Source organism: Colius striatus, chromosome 6 (assembly GCF_028858725.1).
Source record: "Colius striatus isolate bColStr4 chromosome 6, bColStr4.1.hap1, whole genome shotgun sequence".
In the NCBI taxonomy this organism is placed as follows: Eukaryota; Metazoa; Chordata; class Aves; order Coliiformes; family Coliidae; genus Colius; species Colius striatus.
In genome coordinates, this window is record NC_084764.1 from 23018227 (window position 1) to 23043495 (window position 25269).

At 40.6% G+C, this 25269-nt stretch overlaps 1 protein-coding gene across 1 annotated transcript in view; it reads left to right on the top strand.

Annotated features, from left to right (window-relative positions):
* ITPK1 (inositol-tetrakisphosphate 1-kinase) overlaps positions 1-25269 on the top strand; it is a 153325-nt gene that overhangs the window by 75392 nt on the left and 52664 nt on the right. The window contains exons 4-5 of the mRNA XM_061997805.1: positions 1837-1962; positions 17340-17457. Of these exons, the coding sequence (XP_061853789.1) occupies positions 1837-1962; positions 17340-17457 (244 nt within the window). The remainder of the gene's footprint in view (positions 1-1836; positions 1963-17339; positions 17458-25269) is intronic.

The window sequence follows — 25269 nt, forward strand, 5'->3', positions numbered from 1 at the left end:
ACAAGAAAAACAATTGAGCTGCTTTGGTCAGCTAGATTAGCAACTAGCAAATTATTATGAGGCTCACAGATGTCTGCTGTTTCAGGTTTATTAGTGCTTGAGCTACAGTTATCCTGCCCTATCGTTACCTTCCTTAAGGCACTCCCTGATTCAAAGCAGGGCCATTTCTGTAGGATGGGAAATTTTGTTAGTACAAAACTCAACCTAATGAGACAGTGGTGATCAGGCTTCTATCAAAAACAGAGCATCAACAGTCTCTTCTACCCAGCCCCGCTTTCCCTCCTGGGCCACTTACACCCTTCTCTGCCAGAGCTGAATAAAAGGGATAGCAGCAGTGCAAAGGAGCATGTGTGTAACTGGAAAACCAGGTGCTAACTTTCGTTTTGTGAGCATACATCTGTCTTTCATTTCAAAGTTGTTCCTGGTTTGAAGTTTCGAAGGTTAGGTTGCCTCTGATTCAGCAGTTGGTTAAGGTCAGTGCTTGATAATGTGGAAGTTTTTGTGCTCTGGGAAGCCTGGTGCATTGGCTAGAATGTGAGCCAGCCCTGGTACTTATACTGTACAAATGTTCAAATCTGGTATGTAGCTTCATGGTTTCATTAAGTTTGGCAGGGACCTTAGGGGTCCATAATACAGCATCTTGAACACAGTAGATTCAGCATTAAATTCAGACTAAGTTGCTTAGGGCTTTGTCAAGTCAGGTCTTGAGGGATGGAAGTTCTGCTGCCTCTGTGGGACTCTGCTGCAACCAGACTGTCCTTGTGATGGATTTTTTTTTTCTGGTTTAGTTGGAATCTCCACAGTTTTGATTTATGTTCTGATAAATTTAAGCTCTCACAATGATATTGGCCAGTCCTCTTAGTACTTTTGCATGCATCCTGTCAGCTCCAGTAGCCACCTTTGTGTTAAAATTCCCTCAAGGTATCCATAACTCAACCCTTTTCCAGTACAGGTGGTTCCTTTGCTCCTTAAACCATCTTGGTACTTGGTACCAAACCCTGTGACACATCACGACCACTTCCATGCCTTCCCACACTGCCTGGAGCAAAGTTCCTGCACATCCCACCCCAAATCTTTGTCTCCTACCCAGCTAACAGCCAAAGTCTACTAGTGAGAGTGCTCTGGGAGCTGCATTCCTCTTTACCAGCTAAATAAGTGTCCCTGCAGCAGATGAATTTGCCAATATCCTGAGTCACTCGCTTTTGTGTTAACTGTATTAGTGCCCTGGGTGCTGTTTTGTGCAGTCCCAAAGGGCGAAGGGCACAGCAGGTGTTCCTTTTATTAGTGGTCATAATCTTTGTGGCCGCTTTCCTTTTGCATGTGTGTGTAAGTATCAGGAAAGAGCTGAAGAGGGAAATTTTTGGCTCAGGGCAGAGTACAGGAAGGCATTTGAATGAAAGGTGCTTGCTAACCATAGAATCCATTAGATTGGTAAAGGAGTTTAAGATCATGGAATCCAACCATTAACCTAGCACTGCCAGGTTCACTACTGAAACCTGAGCACCATAAGAGTCCCTAAGTACCACATGCGCACATCTTTTAAATACCTCCAGGGATAATGACCCAACCGTTTCCCTGGGATTTGCTGTCGTTCAATGAAGTTATTCACATTCAGTGAATGACTTCACCTGCTTTTTCACCAAATTAGATCAACACTGCTGAAAAAGAAATGTCCAAATGAAGTTTTCTGACATTCAGTGAAATACAAATTCTTCAGAATTCAAGTAACATACCAAAATAAAGGCAGCATATAAAGTGGGTGCCTTCTGTGTAGGCATGGACAAGAACCTCAGATACTACCTATATTAATAAAAGGTTTCTCTCTGGTTTATTCAGCTTGACCTCACCAAACCCATTGAAGATCAGGGCCCTTTGGATGTGATCATACATAAACTGACAGATGTCATCCTTGAAGCAGACCAGAATGACAGCCAGTCACTGGAATTGGTTCACAGGTTCCAGGTAAGTGGCTCTTTCACAGCCCTGCATTTCAAGCAGGAGGATGATCTTGGTGCTACAAATTCAATATTTCCCATACTGTTAGTAGAGTTTGATGAAAAGAACTCCTTGGCACACTGCTGCCCTGCCCTACTGATAGCCCAGGAAAGAAAGAGTTCTGTCAGTGAAAAATGCAGCTACATCTTTGAATAGGTTTTGTGTTGCATTGGTAAGGTTAAGAACTACGTTCCCACCAAATGTTGTCCTGAGGTCATTCCAAGAGCATGAATGCTATGCACAAAGAGAAACAGGTGTTTGAAGAATCCTTATCGATATCTGTGACAGGAGCCACTAAATTAATTTGACCCAGTTCTGTCTACTCTTCCCAGTTCCTAGAATGCTAATTCCTGCAATGTCAAGGTTACTGTGAGTGATTCTGTTCACTAGTGCTGAGAATCCTGTTTGATTAATCCTTTTTTTTTTTTTTTCCCTCTCAAGTTTACAGTGAAGGTCAGCAATATGTAGACCATACTGGTACAGAGAACCATGTTTCAAAAAAATTCCTATTTCTAATGTGAATACCAATGACAATGATAAAGCAACACCTTTGTCATTTTAAAAGATGTTGCTTCTGGTGGATGCCGTTGATCATAGAATGGTAGGGGTTGGAAGGGACCTTTAGGGATCATCTAGTCCAATCCCACTGCAGGAAACAAGTTCACCTAGATCAGGTCACATAGGAACATGTCCAGGCGGCTCTTGAAGACCTCCAAGGAAGGAGACTCCACAACCCCTCTGGGCAGCCTGTGCCAGGGCTCCCTCACCTCAACAGTGAAATAGTTTTTTTCTTATGTTTAAGTGGAACTTTTTGTGTTCCAGCTTAATTTCATTACCCCTTTGTCCTGTTGCTTGCTACTATATTAAAAGAGGATGTCCCAACCTCCTGACACCCACCCTGTAGATATTTATAAATGTTAATAAGATCTCCCCTCAGTCTCCTCTTCTCCAGACTAAACAGCCCCAGTTCCTGCAGCCTTTCCTTATATGAAAGATGTTCCATTCCCCTGATCATCTTGATGGCCCTGTGCTGGGCTCTCTCCAGAAGTTCTCTGTCCGTCTTGAGCTGAGGAGCCCAGAACTGGACACAGGACTCCAGATGAGGCCTCAACAGGGCAGAGTAGAGAGGCAGAAGAACCTCCCTTAACCTGCTGCCCACACTCTTCTTGATGCATCCCAGGATGCTGTTTGCATTCTTGGCCACGAGGGCACATTGCTGGCTCATGTTTAGCTTATCATCAATCAGGACTCCCAGGTCTCTCTCTGCAGAGCTGCTCTTCAGCAGTTCGACCCTCCTGGTGCATGGGTTTATTCCTTCCCAGATGCAGGACTCTGCACGTGTCCTTGTTGAACCTCATGAGGTTCCTCTCTGTCCAACTCTCCAGCCAGTCGAGATCCCACTGAATGGCAGCACAGCCTTCTGGGGAATCAGCCAGTCCACCCAGTTTGGTGTCATCAGGGAACTTGCTGAGGGTACACTCTGTCCCCTCATCCAGGTCATTGATAACGAGGATGTAATGGGAGACAATGTCAAAAGCCTTGCTGAAGTCAAGGTAGATGACATCCGCTGCTCTCCCCTCATCTAGCCAGCCGGTTATGCACTCATAGAAGGATATCAGGTTGGTCAAACAGGATTTCCCCTTGGTGAAGCCATATTGACTCCCCCTGATAACCATCTTATCCTTCATATGTTCAGTGATAACATTCAGGATGAGTTGTTCCATCACTTTTCCAGGGATGGAGGTGAGGCTGATCGGCCTGTAGTTTCCTGGGTCGTCCTTTTTGCCCTTTTTGAAGACTGGGCAAACAGGATGACCCAGGAAACATCAAAGACATATTATTTTCTTCTGTTTCAAAGAGAAGCAAAATTGAAAATGTTATCTTCTTACAGAATACATTCGTGTCAGGTGGAAAAACAGCTCAGTCAAATTCTGCAGTTTTGACAACTTTACTTTCTTGGGAGATGGTATTCTCTTTTCTCTGCTTAACGTTCTACAACTATTAATGCAGAAATAATTTACTTAATGGAGTCAATATTCTCTTTGCTCTATTTAGCTTTTTTGCATCCTCCCACGTGTATATTACTCAAACACACACAGGAGATTAAAAGGTTTGACTTGTGGGTCCAGCCTTCTGGCAGCAGTTCTCTGAATAGTAGGTGACTGTTCGCCAGTAAGTAGTGCAGACATCCACTTCCCACAGCACCGCAAACTTGAAAGTTTCCAAAGAAGCATATGGAGAGATAGACTTGAGGAGCTTTCTGCTCACAGTCTTTCTCTGCTTGAGATGTTAACTAGTTTGCCTTTACAACATACCCATCCAATCAGTGAGAAAAAATGACGACCAAAAAGGCAAAAGGGCACATGTGTTAGGTTATATGCAGCTGATTAAGGTTCATGAGATTCCTCGGTCCCAATTCTTAAATTTTTGTGTGCATTCATGTTCCGACTTTATGAGGCACAGAGACAGCAGTTCTTTCTGTGTAACATTGTGGTACCTCCCTTGTCCCCTGGAGAACATCCTGGTAGGGAACTTGTTCAAACAGTTGTAGATCAACAGTGTGTAGCAGTATAACTAATATCTAAACCACGTTTCTTTTATTCTTTAGCAAGAGCTCTTCAATGGATATGGGATATTTTTAATGAAAGATAGTGAACTTACTGTATTCAATAGCTTAAGGTCATAACTTGATACTTTCTGAAGTACCAAAGTGAGATCTGGAACATACAACAGTAAGTACAGAGGATGCATTTTCCTGAACCTGTATATAACCACCAAGGTGAAGTTCAGTATGAATCAAGGTAGAGCACTTTGCAGGTAGAGCCTTAGCTTTGGCTGAAGAATTAGTGTTCCTGTGTCTGAGTGACAGCTGCTGCACTGCTGAAAGGCTGGTAGAGGCAAAATGACCTACTAAAGTTAAATCCTTTACCCAGATAGATTTCTTAAAGTAATGATGATATGATACCTTGACATTATTCTGTGTACCTTTGTTTCCATTTAAATAACATCATTCACTTAATTCACATTTTTGTACTTAATTTCAGTTGGAAATTCTCAGTGCAAATACAATTTTAATCTAATACATTTGTGGGATACATTCTCAGAGCAGTGACAGAGATACAGTATAAATGTATTCTTTAGTTTAAGGACATGCTCTTCATATCTTTATCTGATAACGCTTGGAAAAGAATATTACCAACTAGAGATTCAGTGGCCTAAAAACAACAGAAAAATCCTCTTACAAAAAAAAAAAAGAAAACTTGATCAAAACTGCAACTACAAACCAGAAACTGAACTCCTCCCACCCAAAGTCTCTCCTAAAATTCTCAAATTCTAGAGAGCTATTCAAGTTAAAACATATCACTGATCTTACAAGACTTATTTTCTTTCAGATGATCATATCAAATACAGAGGTATTTTTTTAAACTACAGACTACTGTGGTTTAAACTTTTAGAAATGATAAATAGTTTATTTGCATGTAGTAGTTAATACAGCATAAAAATAAGAAATGTGTGTGGGCATAGTGTTTCCATTTTCTACGTTTTAATCAGGAAGAAGGTATTTTATATAGTGCAGCTTGGATTTTCTTCAGAAAGTAAGTTATAATTCAATTGCAGTACAAAATTGTCCAATTGCAGAGATCTCAAGTTTCTGGATTTTTTTTCAAGGTATACATGGTAGTGGAGGTGGGAACAGGAGGCCACAGGCAAAAGCTTTGCAAAACATGAAGAGATTGTACATTTCTGTTAGGCTTATTGAACGTTTGCTGCTGGCATGCACGGTGGCATAAATTTTATCACCTGGGCCTTTTGGTGATGCCATTTAAGCTTTCTGTAGTACTTCATTTCTACCAGTTCCCCACCTGGTGCAGTTTCTTCACCTCACAACCTAAATCCAGCCTGCATGCTTAAGGCTATCTTCATGGTCCTCAAGAGCTGACCACAGTTAGAGGAATGCTCTACTGCAGCATATTAAGCTCTAAGCCTGAATTTGGGACTCTCTGGTTTAACTGGAAATTTCAATGACTGTTTGGTCTCAGACTTCTTGAGCCCTCAGCCAGAAGGAGACTGGGACGTGGAGGGAGTCTGTTGACTGTTGTGAAGGCATCAGATAAGCTAATGAGAAAACAAGGTATATTCCCAGGAGACTTATGTCCTCTGTATGGCAGTACATGCTCCCAGTAGAAGTTTCTCAAGATACACGTGTCACAAAAGGCTGCATATCCCTGATTTACAGTAATATCCTTATTGAGACAATATGATTACCTTTGCGAGTGCTGGCAAATCTTACTTGAGATGCCTTATTTCTGAGCAGCTGAGAAACAGTAGTATTCAAATCCTGTGTGTGGTGGTATGTGACATTGGGATACCCTCACCCCCACACTTACACGCCTATCGGCAGCTGCCACCTATTCGTGTACGTGTCTCCTTGTTGTTCCTGTATGGCTCACCCGTCAGGTTGTGCCCTCGATCAAAGTCTGGAGGCAGGGCGTTGTGCTTCTGTTTCACCACAGTTGATGTTTTCCAAGATGTGATTGTGTGTTTCCTACAGTCAATTTACTGAAACATTCCCATGTCTCACCGGCTGGTTAACCTCTCCTGTATTAAAACTGTGGAGCAACTTGTTGCAAACAATTTTAAATCACAGCCTTAATAAAAGCTAAACAACCAAACTTATATTGCCCTAAAATCTTACTTGATGTATTTGAGTATAGTCCTGTGGGCAAGTTCAGCAATTCAGCCTTGCCTTCCCTCTCAAGACCATTAGAAATAATAAATCGAGTGTCACCATATTTGGGGTGATCCCCTGTTAAAGGAAGCTACATAATAGCATCCCTGTGCTGTGCTGTTTCTCAGAACTGTACTGCAGCTCTTGTTATCTTTGTTAACTTTGGAAATCACTGAACTATTTTTTTGTTGTGACCTCTGAAAAAAAACCAGTGAGAAATTTTCCCTTGAGATTTGGGCCAAAGAAATCTTATCACTCTCTGTATTTCCTGACCAAAAGGGGAAACAAATTGGGCTGGAATAGGTTTGGATTACAGTAGAGTGAAGCAGAAATACCAGTAATCCAGAGACTAGATAACAGAGTTGAAATTCAGTCTTCTATCTGTTAGTGTTGCTGCTCTTTTGTTGCTCTGGAACACTTAAAGTCATTCTGTGCCTCAGCTTACCACCACCCTTTCATAAATTGGTCTCTGTTTCTTAAAAATGGACTTCATAATTATCCTGTAAATATCAGTATTTAGTATGGTAGTTCTTGTGGAGCTAATTTGCAGTAGGCTGACTGGAAGTTGAAACATTTTCTTATTTTCATAATGCTGGAAATATGGATTGTGTGTCAAGTGTGTTCAAGTGGAAAACAAAGGTATTTTTCACACGTGGAGCTATCTTGTATCTAAGTCAGCACCCTTTAATTGTTGGTAGGTCTGTTAGTGAATAAGCAAGTGTATCCTTAGGAAACATCTCTCTACAGTAATGCCTGCTATCTCTATATTTTTTTCAGAGCTCAAGTAGTAGAGACAGAGGGAAGTGAGGATAAGTTTCTGAGCAAGTCAGACTGAGAAGAGATAGTTCCCTGTCTCATGACTTGATTGGTAAATACATTTGAACACGTTCAACTAACAGTGTGAAATATTTAAGAACGAAATAAGAGGGAAATAAATAGGGTGAAAAGCACCTATGGATACAGAGCCCTGTGTACAGATATCAGTGTCTTCACTGCAGAGGATGGTGGGGAATTCTGCTCATGCTTTGAGGTCTCCTCTGCATTTTTATCTTCATGTCCTTGTTGATGGTAGTTTTAGTCTTTTTTGACCACTCTGCCTCGTTCCAGTTTAGCGTTGCTGTATTCACAATGGCAACCTCTAGAAAGACTGTTTCAGGGCCACACTAGGAAACTGGCTTAATTCTTCTTGTGAAATGCTTGGATCCAGCTGGCCGGTGCCTTCAAGGCCTTTGTTTTTAGGAATATTAAATTTAACTGCAAATGAAAATAATAAAAAGCCAAGAATGTTCGAAGAGAACTGCATGTTCTTTCTTCACTCCCTGTCATTAATTCTTGGTTGTACAGTAAACACTGCGTTATCTGTATACCTATTCTTTTTGAGGACACCATTTATCTGTAAAGAAATGCAATGTAATGCCTAAAGAATTAGAAGAGGGCTCTGGAATATGAGTTCAGTCACATGCTTTTCCACAGTTTCATTTTGTGATCGAGACCATCCCTCAGTTTTCATTTTGCAAGCTGTAAATTAAAGGAAGTAGTATTCACTTCCTTTTGAGATGAGTATGAGAAGCCCTTTAGGTCAACTCAGATCGATTGTCATAAGGCCTTGGGGTTGGTTTGTTTCTGTATGGAGCTCTGGTATGAACGTGCAGTACCTATGATGACATCTGATTTACAGACCAAGTTACAATAGTCACACTGGTGTCAGATGATCTGTCTTTACAGATAGAGCGTTCTTTAGCATAGCTCAGCAGATGAATTGTCCACAATCATGTAATTGAGTTAGAATGTAGGTTTACATTACTGTTCCACAAATATTTCTGATGGTGAGTATGAGATTATAATCTTTCAGTATCTTCAAAACTCATTCATTAGAAAAAGATCCTGGCCTAGTGTCTTCAAAACTGGCAGAGGATCTTCTTCTAGAGAATGAAATAAAGGGCAAGGGACTTTGTGAGTAGGTTTCTGAATGGAGGCCTCTCCCCAATAAAACAGGGCCTTGGAGATAAGAAATCTAAGATAACACAAACTATTAGAAATTAAGAGAAGAATATTCCCTAGAAAAAAGTAAACGGTAGGAATGCATTTGTATAAAATGTGTGGTGTGAGGTGGTTATTTTGTTGGGGTTTTTTAAGCTAAAGTCAATAGGCAGCTTAAAAAATGTAAAGTCGACACCTTGCAGGAGGTATATGTGTGTAATGTTGAACAATAACTGTGCTATTTCTGACACCTGCACACTAGTGGAAATAGTTTGTTTCCCTTATTGTTCAATAAACTGACCTAAAAAGTTTTCATTATCTTAATCAGTGCAAAAAGTGCAAAATTAATGATGTTAATGTTCCTGCTACTGAATATAAATGTGATAGCAAGATGATATCTGTCATCAGTTGTACTGTTGACTTCATAAAGCTGTCTTCCATGAAGGAGAGAGCAAGGGATCCTTGAGCACAGGAGGAGCAATCTGCCAGGCTATATTTATGACCTTTGTTAGAATAGCTTTATTTCAGATCTTCATTGTAAAAGCCTTGATCATCTCATCTGCAAGAGCTGAGGAGGAAAATGGCTATACATTTATGTAGATAGATCTGTGTGCCTCCTCTCTGGAGTCTCTGGTGAGCCATTATACAGTCTGGTGGAGAATGCTAATAGACTAGGAAGCCTACTAGCATTCCCTTTTTGTATTGCTGGTTAATGACTGTTCTCAGTTGCCCTGTAAAAAATTAATCATTACAAGAGACCCTGGAAACAGCAAAGAGTAGTTGCCTTTGTCAGTGGGCTTTTGTTTGCTGCAGCAGACCTTTAGAGCTTCACTCTCTAAGGTCTTTATGCTAGTTGAATGTCATCTGGACTGCAGTTTCTCAGGAGAGTGTTGTTGGGTGCAGACTACTCTTCACTGCATTGAAGATCACTGATGAGTGCGTAGTCATCTCATCCAAAGCCAAAATGAAGTCTGCATGCAGCACCTAGTGTAGCAGATGAAGTACAAAGCAGAGAATTTTTTCTGTTTGCTTTGTCGGACACTTAAATTCTTGTTTTTAGGGATGATGATTATTTGTAGAGATGATGATAACTCTCCCTTCCTACTCACTGTTAACACTGAGCTGAACCGAATGTAGTTTATTTGATGTCTAGAAAAAATTGTTATAGTCCTTAGTGGTTCCTTCCTGACCAGAGGAACATGAAGAGAAGTGAGGTGGGAAGAAGCAGAGTCCTCAATAGTCCCTTTCACTTGCTTCAGTTCCTGTCTTCTTGGTAAGAAAGAGAACCAAACTACCCTAGTTCCTGCCTTCTAGAGAGAGTTTATGACTTTGCAAAGTGAATATGTTTTGGCTTGTGTAAGACATAAACTGAGGAATCTTTGTTATGCTCTGATTAGAGCAAAATACTCTCTGAGCAGCTGCCTATCATAGCTGTACAGGGGCTTGTGTAGCTTCATTCATTGCAGCTTCCTGTTAGTCTTTATACCATTCAAAAAGATGGCTCGAGCCATGGAAAATCAATAAGGTTATTACTTTGTCTTTCAGATTGTTTTCTGAACAAGTTCTCTTTGTATTATTAGCTGTCTTTAAAAAATAGATCAGAAGCAGATTTTATGCATAGGCTTCTACTGTAAGGTTGATGAAAATCTAAAGAGTTTCCCCTCCCGCCCCCCGTGCCCTCCAACTGTTGACTCTCCCACTCTGAAGTTGTCTAGGAAGGACTCTTCTATTCTTGATTCAGAAGCCTCCTTAGAAGGGTATGGGACTGAGAGGAAGGAAAATAAGGGAGATATTTTAGAAGGGAAGGAGTTAGGGAATGGCTCTTGTTTGGAAAGGGAGAAGTTAATTTCTTCTTGCTGCACTGATTGCTTTCTGCAGAAGTCTTAGCTGTGAGAAGGTGATTTGGATATGTAGTTGTGGAGATTATGCCAATGGATTTGCAATGCTGCTTTTTTTTTTTTTTTTTTAAAGATACCAGCCCATTCTGTTCCTGGTTTTCAGCTTTGTACTCTGAAAATACTTGCACATTTCTTTTTTTTTCCCATGTACTCTGCTGAGAAAAGACAAGTGAAAAATCAAAGAAACTATTAAATCTTAGAAATTTTTTCTTATGGGGTGGGCAGGGTGAGACACAAAGTTGAATGGCATCTGAATCCACAGGCCAATATCTGTGGCTTTCTCATTTAAAAAAACCTTTTCTTAACATTTGTTGGAAGAGCATTGTAAGCAGGCAAAATTATCTAAAAAATTTGTCATTCAAATGCTAACTGGTAGGATGGCTGCCTGTGGGTAGGTATTTGCAGGATGAAGCAGTGGGGGACTTTAGAAGGCAAACTAGGGAAGCTGAGTAGTCAGGAAGTTGCTTTGAGATGTATGGTGAATAGAAATATAACAGAGATCTGCCCTCATTTTCCCTTACTGCCCCCTTTATCCTTCCCAACCACTGCAAGAGTCTGGAGACAAACAGTTTTGAGATGAGTGTTTGTTCAAGATCTAACTTGCCTGCACTTTTCCTTTTGAAAAGAAATGGCTGTGAAGAGAGACCATAACAGCCCAAGACAGCAAAAACGAACTTTTAATTCTGAATCTGACGCAAACTCTTTAGGCAGACTTATGTCTCTGTTTCCACCTTGAAAAATGTCAGTCTGTTGTTACAAGTGGTAATCTTCATGTTTCTGTGTATGGGAAAACACAAATACAAACATTGTCATTGTTTCATTTGATAACTTTTTTTTAATATGGAACTTTTGTTTAATATTAAACAAAGAAGTTTTAGTACTTAGTAATAAAACCAAGTCAATGAGTCAGTGAGTCTCTCTTATCATCTCATGACCTAATATTTGCAGTAGATACTGTATCGACTTTTTGTTAAAACATATTAAAAAAATTAAAAACATTTAGCTACCTTTTTGAGTAAAATGGCAAACAGATCTTTTCTCATCTATATACAGGCTTCTCAAGAAAAGGGTTTTTAAAAATAATCTCTGGGTTATATCCAGAGGTATTTAATAGGGAACACAAAATACTTGGTCTCCCTTTGATTTCAAGTTTTATTGCTGGCCTTCTGCCAGTAACAGGGCTGATACAGAGTATGACTGAATGCTAAGCCTGGAATACAAACTAAGGAGAATCTGCTGCAAGACCTTATTTCTTCTTGTTTGGTTTTATTATGTCAAAGATTAGAAAGAGGAGAACATAGACATTGTCTGGGTCAAGCTGAACTGCAGCCCAAGGACAGAGTCCTTTCAAAATATTCTTGGGAAGCCTAAATATCCTCCTGATTGTTGCTGGAGTTGCTGGAGTCTGCTGTTGGTTACCAATCTTCAGTAATTCCACCAAAGGAGAATGCAGAATTGTTTGAATGACCAGAGAAGATTTGAGCATTCCAAGTTGAAAGGTTGTGCTGTACTGAAAGGTATCTCTTGGCTTCAGTGTTTCTCTTTTCCTTCTGCAACTGCTCCATTTTCAAGTTCATATCTGGAGTAGCTTATCTGCTATCAAAATTCTTAGACACAAACACTTCATGTTCATCCAGGCATATATTTCTAGTAGTGGAGCCGTTCTGTGCTGTGGGAAGAATGCTGCTACTTAGGCTACATCAGGAGTTTTCCAGTCTGTTCAGTGATCTTCACAATTATATATTCAGTAAAACATGATGCCTTTATGTGCAGCAGTTCCTAGTAAAGAATCAAAGTTTACAAAGAATTCACATCAGCTACCATAATTGTTCCTGTGAAGTTAATGTTTGCAATTTCTTGTGGAGAATTGGTGTTAAGGTTTGGATTTTAAAAAATACTAACATGGACCCCAACGGGATGCACCTGCAAGTGCTGAGGGAACTGGTGGAAGTCATTGTTGGACCACTGTCCATCATCTTCAGTAAGTCGTGGAGAACAGGAGAGGTGTCTGAGGACTGGAGGAGAGCAAATGTCCCTCCAGCCTTCAAAAAGAGTAAGAAGGAGAAGCCAGGTAACTACAGACTGGTCAGCCTCACCTCCATCCCTGGAAAGGTGATAGAACAACTTATCCTGGGTGCTGTCTCCAGGCATTTAAAGGGCAAGAGGGTCATTGGGAGCAGTCAGCATGGCTTTACCAAGGGGAAATCACGTTTGACCAACCTGAGAGCCCTTTATGAAGATGTAACCAGGTGGAGAGATGGTGGCAGTGCAGTGGATGTGGTTTATCTTGATTTCAGTAAAGCATTTGACACCATCTCCCACAGCATCCTCACAGCAAAACTGAGAAAGTTGGGGGCTGAATGATCAGGTAGTGAGGTGGATTGTTAACTGGTTGAAGGGAAGAAGGCAGAGACTTGTGATCAATGGGGCAAGGTCTAGTTGGAGGCCTGTATCTAGTGGAGTCCCTCAGGGGTCAGTGCTGGGACAAATACTGTTCTATATATTCATTAATGATCTTGATGAGGGAACAGAGGCACTGACAGCAAGTTTGCTGATGATACTAAACTGGGGGGAGTGTCTGACACACCAGAAGGCTGTGCTGCCATTCAGTGAGACCTGGACAGGCTGGAGGGTTGGACAGAGAGAAATCTAATGAAATTCAACAAGGACAAGTGTGGAGTGTTGCATCTGGGAAAGAATAAGCCCATGTACCAGTACAGGTTGGGGAATGAACTCTTAGAGAGGAGTGTAGGGGAAAGGGACCTGGGCGTCCTGATGGGCAGCAGGATGGCCATGAGCCAGCGATGTGCCCTCACGGCCAAGAGGCCAATGGCATCCTGGGGTATATTAGAAGGCGTGTGGGCAGTAGGTCGAGAGAGGTTCTCCTCCCCCTCTACTCTGCCCTTGTGAGACCACACCTGGAATATTGTATGCAGTTCTGTGTCCCTAAGCTCAAGAAGGACAGGGAGCTGCTGGAAAGAGTTCAGCACAGGGCCACACAAGTGATGGAGTGGAACATCTCCCTTATGATGTGAAAGGCTGAGGGAGCTGGGGCTCTTTAGCTTGGAGGAAACTGAGGGGTTATCTTATTAATATTTACAAATACATCAAGAGCAGATGTCAGGAGGATGGAGCCAGGCTGTTTTCAATTATGTCTAATGATAGGACAAGGGGCAATGGGTATAAGCTGGAACATAAGAGGTTCCAAAGAAATACAAGGAAGAATTTCTTCACTGAGAAGATGAGGGAGCACTGGAACAGGCTGCCCAGATGCGTTGTGGAGTCTCCTTCTCTGGAGACATTCAAAACCCATCTGGACTAGTTCCTGTATGACCTACTCTAGGTGTTCCTGCTCTGGCAGAGGGGTTGGACTAGATCTCTCAGGGTCCCTTCCAGCCCTTAACATTCTGTGATTTATTTCAAGAAGTTTTCTGTGCATGGGTATTGGAACTTTCTTTTGTAAGTGCTGGTGAAGTACTGGTGTGAGGTAGGCAAGACTGGGGAAGTGTTGACAGTGTTAAGTGTCCAAGGAGAGACTGGGTGATGTGCATTGATGATCCTGGTGCAGCTTGACGGTTCTGCTTTTGAATGCAGAGTTAATGCTTTGTGATGGAAGTCCAAACAACACACCATACAAATAGATGCAGAGTTATAAGGGCTTGAGTCCTATCCCCTAATTGGTTTCAGCAATTAATTTCTAACAGTGTTCGGATTCCTTGTTCTGCATTGACAGACTTTTTGCTTCAAAGGGGAGGCTGTTTCTGGATTCAATTAAAGTGAGACATCTGTAGCCCATCCCCAAATTAGCTGTAGGAGACACTTACTTCAGGTCCCAATCCTTTCCTTTACTCAGATCGTAAAATCGTATAATCATTTTGATTGGAGAAGAACTTTAAGATCATCAGTTCCAACCACTAACCTTACACTGCCAAGTCCAACACTAAACTAACCATATCCCTCAGCACCTCATCTATGAGTCTTCTAAATATCTCCAGGGATGGTGACTCCACCACCTCCCTGGGCAGCCTGTTCCAATACTTAACAACCCTCTTGTTAAAAAAAGTTGTTCTTAGTATCCAATATAAATGTCCCCTAGCACAACTTGAGGTTATTCTGTCATTCATTACTGCAGAGAAAGGATCAACTCTCACCTTGCTACAACCTCTTTTCAAGTAGTTGTTGAGAGCAATAAGGTCTCCTCTGAACCTCCTCCAAGCTAAATACCCCCAGCTCCCTCAGCTGCTTCTCATAAGACTTGTGCTTCAGACCCTTCACCACCTTCATTGCCCATCTCTGAACATGCTCCAGCACCTCAATGTCCTTCCTTGTACAGTTCAGAACTATTATCATTATAAATGGACTATGAGATTCCTTTCAGAAAGCATAAAAAAACAAGGCTCCCCCTAGAAAGACTTAGAGTAACATAAGCCAAAATAACAAGTGGAACACACCTAACCCAGGCAAATGAGGATAGTCCTCAGTGCCGAGGTAAGCATCAGGAAGATTTGTGAAGGTACACAAGGAGCTAGGAAGGGGAAAAATCATTCTCTCCTTGAAGGGGAATGAAGAGGACAGAGGCCACGGGCAGGACAAATCTATGTAGGAGGGAAGTATTAATATGTATAGAAAATAGGTGAAAGGAAGAGCTAGTAGATGCATTAGAAACACCACAGAGTGCTTGCTGTCAGATCACTGCTGAAGTCATGTGTCTGAGCTGTGGCTTGTTCGGTCTGGGTGCTGTGTGTACTTACTGCTGCCCTACAGGGATATTGCCTGTCTGTCATGTGGTCATTGCCTCTGTGTGCTTATGAGGATGCACACTGTGGTAGCTCCCTGTCTTTTAAGCTGAGCCATAGAGGGGCTAAAAGAGCTCTCTTACTTTGCTTTAGATATGTTGAGATGCTCAAGTACAGTTTCAAAATCAGCAAGTTTAAGCTAATGCTGCAGTCACTGGACCATCCTACCTCCACAGTGTGTCTTTTAGCTGCTGTGTAGAAGCACAGCACACATAGGTCATAGCTGTTTAAGATGCGTTAGAAAATCTCTTTTGTATTTGAAAGCTGACTGCTCCGCTTGAGGTTCTGGAAGAACTGGTGGCAGGAGACTCAGGAAAGCTGTTCTGTGTATGTTCAGGGTATTCATTACTTGAAATGAACCTTACTTCTGCTCCACTGAGCTGAAGAGGGTATTTTATCTAGGCATTTTTATGCAAGGATGAGACAACAGCTGGGTCTGACAGTCTTGATGACTGACTGTGCAAAATGCTCAGTCTCGTACTTTTCCTAAGTGGTAGCAAGTTTGATCATACATTTGGGGAATTTACTCTTTGTGTTCTACAGAGACTATTAAATGCCTCAAACACATGTATTACCACTGAAGTATGCCTCATGCCCTGTGAAGGAAAACTACTTGTGTCCTGTGGGTGATGCAATGGGTTTGGATCCTCTTAGTCTCAAAAGAATAATCCCCTTTTAGCAAGCTATCAGTTGAGACAATGTAGACAGCAGAAAGGAGCAGTTTGCTAGTGGTAGGTGGAGTGAAGGGAGGAAGACCACAGTCAGTGTCTGGAGCAAAATCACTTGCTGGGAACAGATGATTCCATTCTTTTTTCTCCAGCTCAGTATCTAGCAAATAGCATTTCCCAGGGCCTAAGGATCTTTTGAAATATGTTTTGCTCTCTGAAGTAACCAACTTAAGGGAAATAGAGCTTTATGGAAATTCATTACTTGCAGAAGCATCTACCATGCATTTGCATAGATTTAAAGAACTGAGTGGAAATGTAAAGATAACTTTGGGAAGATGGGGAAAACAAAGGCAAATGCTAACTTTGGAAATGTATGTCTTATTTTGGATAGGGTAAAATGGATGCTTGTTTGTCCAATAGGCTTTGTGGGGTCAGATTGGGACAGTGATGAAGGAACTCAGCTTCTCTTCTGAGAAACAGAAGGAAATTTTGTTGGGTGTGCAAGGGGCAATACCTGTCAGTTGTGTCTGTGTTCACAGCTGAAGTGCAGTAGTACAGCCATGACCTCAGTGAATGGGGACTCAAGTTCTCAAAACAAAGATCCATGACAACATTAACTTTGTTTTGTTCTTGTAGTCAGGGGAGTATGAACTTAGAGAAGTAGCTAGATAGATGCTTTCAAAACTCAGTGGAGACACAGGGAAGCCACACTCTCTTCAACTGCCAAAAGAAAATTCCAGCCTTTATCATCCAACTCTTAACACTGTCTTCAGCCCAGATAGAGGACAGGAATAAAAACAGCATTAAAGAAGCCAGATGTAGTTCTGAGCTTAGTTCAGAGTGTTGTGATGTTCATGTGCAATAATTAAATGCAAGACTGACCCCAAGATAGCAATGTGTCATCTTTCTTCTCCTAATTGCGTTTCTCAGTCCTGCTCACAGCTGTTACTGTGGCATTTTGCCACTGGCTCCCTTCTGAGTTGATGTGGCTGAAGCTCAGGTTTCACTGCTGATGGTGAGTCCACAGGAGAAATTTGCCGTCCTAAAGCAGTTAGCTGTCACGTTTCAGTTTGTTTCAAATGTCACTAGTTGGACTGTCCTGTGACTTCCTGCATTGCCAGCATCTGTCTGCCCTTAAGGGTGGACATTGTCTGCCCTTGAGGTGGGACATGGAGGTTTTTAACGTTGTCTGTTCTCTTCCACATCTCATTATTTTTCCACACCTTTCAACCAACCTAATGCCTTCCCCCCACCCCATGTATTTGTTTTGCAGGAGTATATTGATGCTCATCCAGAAACCATTATCCTGGACCCTCTTCCAGCTATTCGTACGCTTCTGGACCGATCCAAGTCTTATGAGCTAATCCGGCAAATAGAGGCATACATGCAAGGTAGGCCAATACATGCTCTTCCTGAAGGCTTTTTTTGTGACTTGAGAAGGGAGCAACTGGCTTCTGGAGGCTGGATAAAAGGTTTGAAGTAGTGGTTTGAGGCCCATTGCATTCTGTTTCTCTATGGGAGCACAAAACACTGAAGCATTCCTGTATCATAGGACTGCCCTCTGGAATTGCATGTTCTTTTTTTTCCATGTACACAAGAGGACACTTGCATCTGGTTAGAAATATGATTTGGATTTAATGGGGAGCATATTTACTACAATGAGCACTCCCAAAAATCTTCTGGAAAACAGTGTGTTTTTGTGCATGCTAGTAAATTGAAATGACTGCACAAATTTAGCAGCTTGTCATAAGAACCCTAAGGCCTGAATTTGGGGAAGATTCATAGAAGAAAAACTTGTTTTGGAAAGGACTGAAAGAAATTAAATTGTAAATAGAGCTATGATCTTTGAAAAGCACTGGAAACCTATTGCACAAGTTAATTGCTAGGAGGAACATAAATGCACTTTTGGTGTTGGCTGATTACCTCAAATAGACCGTTGCCTTTAATTGATATCATTTGAGTTGTGGTCCCATATGTAGAAGTCGTGCCTTTTCAACCTGAATATTTCCGGTATTTTGTCATTGTAACCATTGTAACGGTTAGGTTAAGTTTGTCTTTCATTCCCTTTCTACTTCTTCTGCTGTCACATTCTTGAAACATTTATTGGCTTTTGAGCTTAAATTTGGAGTAACCGTTGAAGTAATTGTTTGATATATTAGCTGTATTTGGGGAAATTGCATTGCTGAACTATGTTCTAATGGGACATCACTGGAATTACCATTGTGATTGTGATATCACTATCTCGATGGACAGATAAGAAGCTTATAGATTTATATTTTTATAGTTGTGGTTTTATAGACATACTGGTTACATCTGATCTACCTGGCTCCATAAGCAGTGTCTTTATGTAAAAATAGGACTAATAATTTGCAGCACTCTCAACTTTTGGAATCTCTTTAGGACAATTTCTTCAATTGGTTTTAAATGGTTTTGTTTTAGAGTGCTTATTGCTGTTTGTGAATGGGAGAGAGGTGCTGAGGGATACTTGTGCTCTGAGAAAGTGGTTGAGATTTTGTTCTAGTGGTGGAGAGATTTAGCAGGTTGATTGTTTTGGGGTTTTTTTTCTTAAATTGTTATCGGTATTATTATTGTTATCTCTGTGAGAACAATGTATTTGGGAGAGCATCCAGTTTTTGAAAGTACTTTGCCTTATACATATTTAACCTCCTCTGGTTAAACTCATGAGAAAAGGAATAAATGCTTCGAGAAGAAAAAGGAAAAAGTAGGTTTGTATTCAGTTAAAACTGACACTTTAAAGAGAAGCTATTAATAACGGTGAGAAATAAGGTAAAGAAAAGATGATTCACCTCTTCTCACTGTAGTTCTAGATTATTGCCCATCTCTGTGTGCACCCTATGCCCCTCCCTCCCCCCCCACCCAATCTGGTCTTATTTCTGTCTCATCATCAGAAATATCACGGCAGAGACCTTGAACCAACTTCATATTTAGCAAGGGAAACCTCAGGAGAGCTGAGTAATTGACTAACTTCTCATTCTGGCACATAACAATCTGCAGCGAGAAGAAAGTTATGTCCCTCTAGACAATGTTGTGGGGTTTTTTTTCATGCTCCTTGTTTTCACCTGCTAAATTGTTTTTCTACTTTGCAGCTATCATGTCATATCCTAAGGCCACGAACTCTTAGAAAACTCAAACAAGAAGTAAAAGATCTGTGAATAGTATGAGATCTTAAGAGCCACATATTTTTTGTTCTGGAGTTTCAAAATGGAAGTCACTACAAATAAATGCAATAAAGTAAAAATAATACCCTAATTTTTAGCTGTAGCTAGAGAGCTCAGTTTATCACAGGGTATGAAACCAATGTAATGGGTTAAGTTCAGTGCAAGGAATTATCTCTTCCAATGCAATGCCATAAACTCGGGAAAGTTGAGAATGTGTGTAAGGGAGAAATCTGCTGCTGTTGATAGTCTTTCAAAAGAGAAATCATTGTTTGTTTACAGACTAGTTTTGGACTCAGGTAATCATTACCTTGATTTGAATCATGTTTTAAACTATAAATTAAGTGTAGTCTTTATTTATGTTCTTCAGTGTACACTTCATTTCAACACTTTTGACCTTACAAGAGCCGTAAAACTAAAGATTCACACTAGTTGAGTTAAAGGGAGGACAAGTATGTGCTCTGCTTACTCCAGTTTGTACGGTGCTGAATCCTCCTCCCTTTGCATTGCTTGCTCCTTTGAAAATGGCAGATGTTGCTGAAGTGACTGTTCTGCAGCAGTAGCACCCCAAGTTCTATAAACAGCTTGATTTTTAAATGTGATTATCTTTCAGATGTCCAAGTTAATGCCTTGCCTGTCCTTTTGATGGTGAATTCTCTGTGCTTCTTGAAAAAGGGAATCTCTGTTTGAAGTGTCTGAAACTGGGCATCTGTACATTGTTAGGCTTTCTGGAAGTACTATAGCTTACTCTCTATAGAGTAAGCTATACTCTCTATAGAGTCAAGTGTCTGAGTGATAGGTATTTTGATCCAGCCTTCTGAGAATGGGTTGGAAAGATGCTTGTGGCACACTCCTTGAGTCTGTGGCCAGTAAAGAAACTGAGGTGGAGGAGAACAAGTAACTAAGCAAGAAATGTACATGTAGTCTGAGGGAGAACACAGGGTTGAACCTGGACTTTTAATGTCCTAGGCTGGCACAGTAACACTCAGTCCTTCTGGGAATACAGTGTTCACAGATTTGCAGAATCATCGAGGTTGGAAGAGACCACTTGAGATCATACAGTCTTAACTCCCTGATCAAGGCAGGATCTTAAACAGCAGATTCCTCAGGTGCATGTCCAGTCAAGTTTTGCATAACTCCACAGATGGCGACCACATGGGCAACCTGCTCTAGGATTCACCTTGGATCTAGCAAGCAACTAGCAGTTGCTGAGGTGACTTGCAGAGGTTGTTATTTTCTTCAGTATAGATAGTGATATCTTCCTTGGAAGGAAGTAGGACTCACTTCAGGAAAGAAAAAAAAACAAAAAAACAAAACAAAACAAAAAAGCAACACAACAAAATTTTAAGAGATGTTTTAGTATTAATTTTAATTGATTCTTTTTTTGAAAGCAATAGTCTTGCCAGGGTTGTGACTTCCTCTTTTTCCTGTTCTTTGTTATTTTGAGTGCAAGCTCTAAAAGAGCTAGATGTTCTGAAACCTCCACTTCTGAGGGATTTTTGAAAAAAATAAACATTACATTCTCAACTGTGTCCTATGTAGCTGGCAGGTCTATCTTGCAATAAACCACTGAATAGGTTTTTAAAGTGCAATGGTTGAGTTTTATCAGCAGCTGTGAAGAATTGCTTCTGATATAAAAGTACTCTAGATCAGGTTCTGTAATGTTTGGTGAAAGATTAGGAACATTATTTAATGGAAATGGCATTTTGGTTGGAGCTGTGTCAGCCTTCTTCTCCACCTCCTGAAAAACAACTGAATTCTTTAACATGGTGTTGAAAAGCTGTCACAATTAGAGATCTGGCTTTTAAATTATGTTCAAGATGGTGGGAGATAATCACTGTAACTAGGCACTAACTAACATTTTTATGTGACATTTTTCTTTTTAAGATTAAGAGCTTTAAAAATTCCCTAGGTATCTTTCAAGTAATAATCTAAACTGAAGGAATTTAAACCAAAACTAAGCTAAATGTGCTACTCACCCAACGTTCTACCTTGCTAGTGTTGCCAGCTGCTACTTTGCTTCCTTTGCTGTCTTAAGAGACTTACAGGTTTCTTCGATAATGTTTGTATTTCAGATATTGCAGACTCTGGAGTTCATTTTTTTAACAACTTCCACTTGGCTTTTTTCCATGATTTAAAAATCTTCTTGTTCTTGGATTCTTAAATTAAACTACAAATCTAAAATTTCTACAGAGGCTAATCTTCAGGGGGTTTCTCTGGAAGAGAGAACTCCTGCCTGAGCCAAGTCACAACTCCTGAACTTCTCTCTCTCCTAAAAATCTTTTTTTAAGTATGGGAACTATTCCCTCGGGACACTCTAAACAGTATGAAACTTTTTAGCTGTGATATTTTCATTCCAGCATGTAACGAAAATAATTTATGTTTGATTGCTTATTATTATATGAGATGCTGTTGTTACAGTGTGCACTCCTTTCTGATTTTGAGAGATATTACAGAACAGATCACACCATCGTTCTCTTTTCCCTGGACTTCTTTTTATCAGATTCTGTCCTAGAAATGCTCCTTGAACAGCTGTATGTATCTTTTATGAATCTCAGCGTGATATAACAGAATATACATATGCATACTCTACAACTATCCGTGTAGATGTTAACAGAAATTGTAGATCTATTGTTAAGTAGAAAACTGGGTATTTACAATTCAACACCAAAGTAGACAATTGGGTTTTATTTTTTGAAAGTTGTGGAGCCATGTACACTGCTAGAGTGGTGTGTGCTCAGAATTTCTGAAAATCAGGCCACCCAGTTAAAAGTGCCTGAAAATAGCTGTATATACATAGCCCTAGGCATTCAGCGTTTCAAACTACGGTCTCTACTCTTTCTGTCCTAATTTTCAAAGCAGTTTTGGTCAGAAGGGAGGGAGAAGAATAGTCACACAGGTCAACTTCAGACACTTCTATCTGTATTTTGAGCTCCTATTAAAATGAAGGGAAAAATCTGGGTTTTATTTAAAAAGTCTAAATCACCTACCTGAGGCTCACTTGTTTATGTAGGGATATGTCAGTAAAGCATCTAAGTTAAGAGGGCTGATGTTAACTACTTCAAATAATCACATGAGTTTTTGGATGTAAAAGTGTCCCTTGTTGATTGTATGCTCTCTTTCCACCAAGAATGCATGCAAACAGATGTCTTATTACCTCACTCTAAGCGTGGTGTGTATTCGCTCACTGCATTTTAATTTCTGAAAAATAGAGTACATGCGTGGAGGGTGGTAATTAGAATGGAATTAATGTTCTCTGTGACTGGAGGGAGTTTGTCCAAAGCACATCAGCACGCAGCAGCTGATGTTGCACATGGCAGTGGTCTGTACCCTGGTTGTCAGCACTTGGTAGGTTGCAGCCCTGTTCTGTCAAAATGCAAAGATTCTGGGACTTCTGACCCAGGGAGGTGTCGTCTGACATCTTTCTCGTAAAAGCTCATTCACATTCACGTTGGAAGGGGCTGACTAAGGCACATGGACATGTTGATGTTATGATAAACAAGCCCAGACTTTGAAATTTAGACAGCTTCTTCCAAAGGATTCATCCTGTCTTGAGAGAGAGGTGCAGGAAAAGAGAATGGGAATGGGAAGGCCCAAAGGAAACTTGGAGTCTTCTCTGTTGTACCATTGCTTGCTTTTGTTAAGGTAGTTTACAAAAGGATTTTTTCAAGGACAAATGCTGAAAGTTAGCCATTTCATAAACAGAAAATATAAACACTCTCCTTTCCTGCCTCTCCACCCCCTTCCCAGGCTTTCATTATTTTGAGCTGTCAGCTGTGCTGTCCCAGCACAGGTGTGAGGAACTGGAGAGCTGGGGAGCCATGTGGAACAGGTGGACACAGTTCCTTTTCTCACAATTAGGAGTGGCATGCCAGCCTGCTGCTTCTGACCATCTAAGAGACATCAGTTCTTTAAGCTGACTCTGGAGTCCAGCAGACACAAGCCTAGAGAATAATATAGAAAACATTTTTATCGTTTCATTGCACAGTGTGATAGCCAGAACTCTTTGAACCAACACGCAATCTTCATTTTTTATCTTAGTCTTGATAGTCACTGAGCTTTCAAAATAAGCCTGTTGCTTTTGGGTGCACTTTGGTTTAATCTTTAAATCTTGTGTGCTTTTGTGGCCAGATACGGGGAATCTGCATTCCACTTTCCATCTCCTTCGCTTATCCAAATCTAAAAAGAAACAAATCTGGACCTTTTATCCATTTATTGTATACTTTTGTTTTACATCTACATGCATCATTTCAAAGCATTTGTGTGCTTGATAAAACTGAAAATGAGTAAAACTTTATAGCAATTTGAGCAAGATGATCTGTGAATGTTGTGTTTGGGGCTTGAATAGTTCTGAAGAATGACCAGGTCTGCTTGTATGGGATAAAGATAGAATCCATGACTGCAATCCATTGTCATGTTCCTAAGACATCTTGAGTTTGGATTTTAAGAATAGAACATGGATTAATTCTTGAGGATTATTTTCTCTGTAGAATTAGGAAAGGAGAAGCAGGAATTTTTCACGTCATGAGGATGTCTTCTCTGAGTAAACCAGATGCTTTAAATTCTAACAGTTGTGTTTCAAGTTATACTGATCCTCTTAAGCAGAAATTTCCTTGGCCAGCATCCAACAACTGAAGATACTTTGCTCAAGTATCCAAGTGCTAGAAAAAGTAAGGAAGGGGCAATGAAAAAAATGCTCAAAATATCAACGTAAAACTTAACTCATAATACTTTTTGCAGCAAGTGACCTTTCCCCTAATGTTTCTACTCATAAGTTCATAAAATCAGAGGTAAAGAAATAAGTCTTGAAAACTAGGACCTTTTGTCTGACTCAGATGGTAGAATATTATTCCAGTTCTGGCATGATGTGTTCAATGTCACTTTTGCTGCTAAAGAAGTAGTTTATTTTAAGACGTGTTACAGAGTCTAGCGTGGACATGAAAAGTGACATCCCTCACATTTCCTCAGACAAGTATCTAGCCAACTTGTGAGACTCTGGGTAGATTCTAATCCCTCCTCATGAAGAATCCAGCAGGATGTTAAGGCTTTATCATGGTAGCGTGGAGTCGGATGATGAGAACATTAACTGAGAGATCCACGAAGAGGATGCTTTCCTTCACCAGGCCCCTAACATCCTGAAAGCACTATCAGCTTCTGTTTAATTTATCTGCTGGCTTTGTACAATTGTTACAACATCCAAGTGTGTCAGCAAAGAAAATCATGAAAGCTTGAGTGCCTCTATGTGCCAAGGTGTATATGGAGCCTGTTTCAGAATTCATGGCATTTCTAAGGAAATATACAGCTTGTTTAGGTCTGTACACTGAGAGTGAACCACTGCTTGTTAAATTGGGTTAAAATTATCTGAATAGTAGAAATTGTTTGACCCCCAAACAGCACTGCAGACCATGTCGCTCCAGTTGCCTTCCTGCCTTCTAGTGTATTAGAGTTCTTCAAAGCTGTCAGCTGGAGATTGGATATCTGGACACAAGTCAGCACATTGAAATAACTTTGAAAAAAAACAAAAACCACTCCTCAGAGGGGAGATGTTAAATAAACTGGAGCATCAGGAGGTGCGAGACAGAGAGAAAAATAAACTGCTTTCAAATTGGCAAATCAAGCATCTCATAATAAATGTCCTGGAATGCCACTAGTAATAACTTTGGAGAAGGCAGATGAACACAGGATGACAAACTTTTCAGATACGTACAAACTGTTTAGTTTTTTCCAGGCAGTGGGAGACAGCAGTATCAGATGGTTCTACCAAAAGTCAGTGAAGAGTCAGCACGATGATTGATCCAATTTATTGCAGTCTCTTGGGCCCATAAAGAAATAATATGGACAGCTCATGCATTGTTAACTTCTACATTGTCTCAATGCTTAGGAAAGACCTTGGCGTCACAGTATGTTGCTCACTGGAAACTTCTGCCCCCTCTGCCTTAGTAGTCAAAAGAGAGCATGCCAACAGAACCAAACAAAAAGATTATGGTGGACAAAAATAGCATTGACGATACTAAGCATACAGTTATC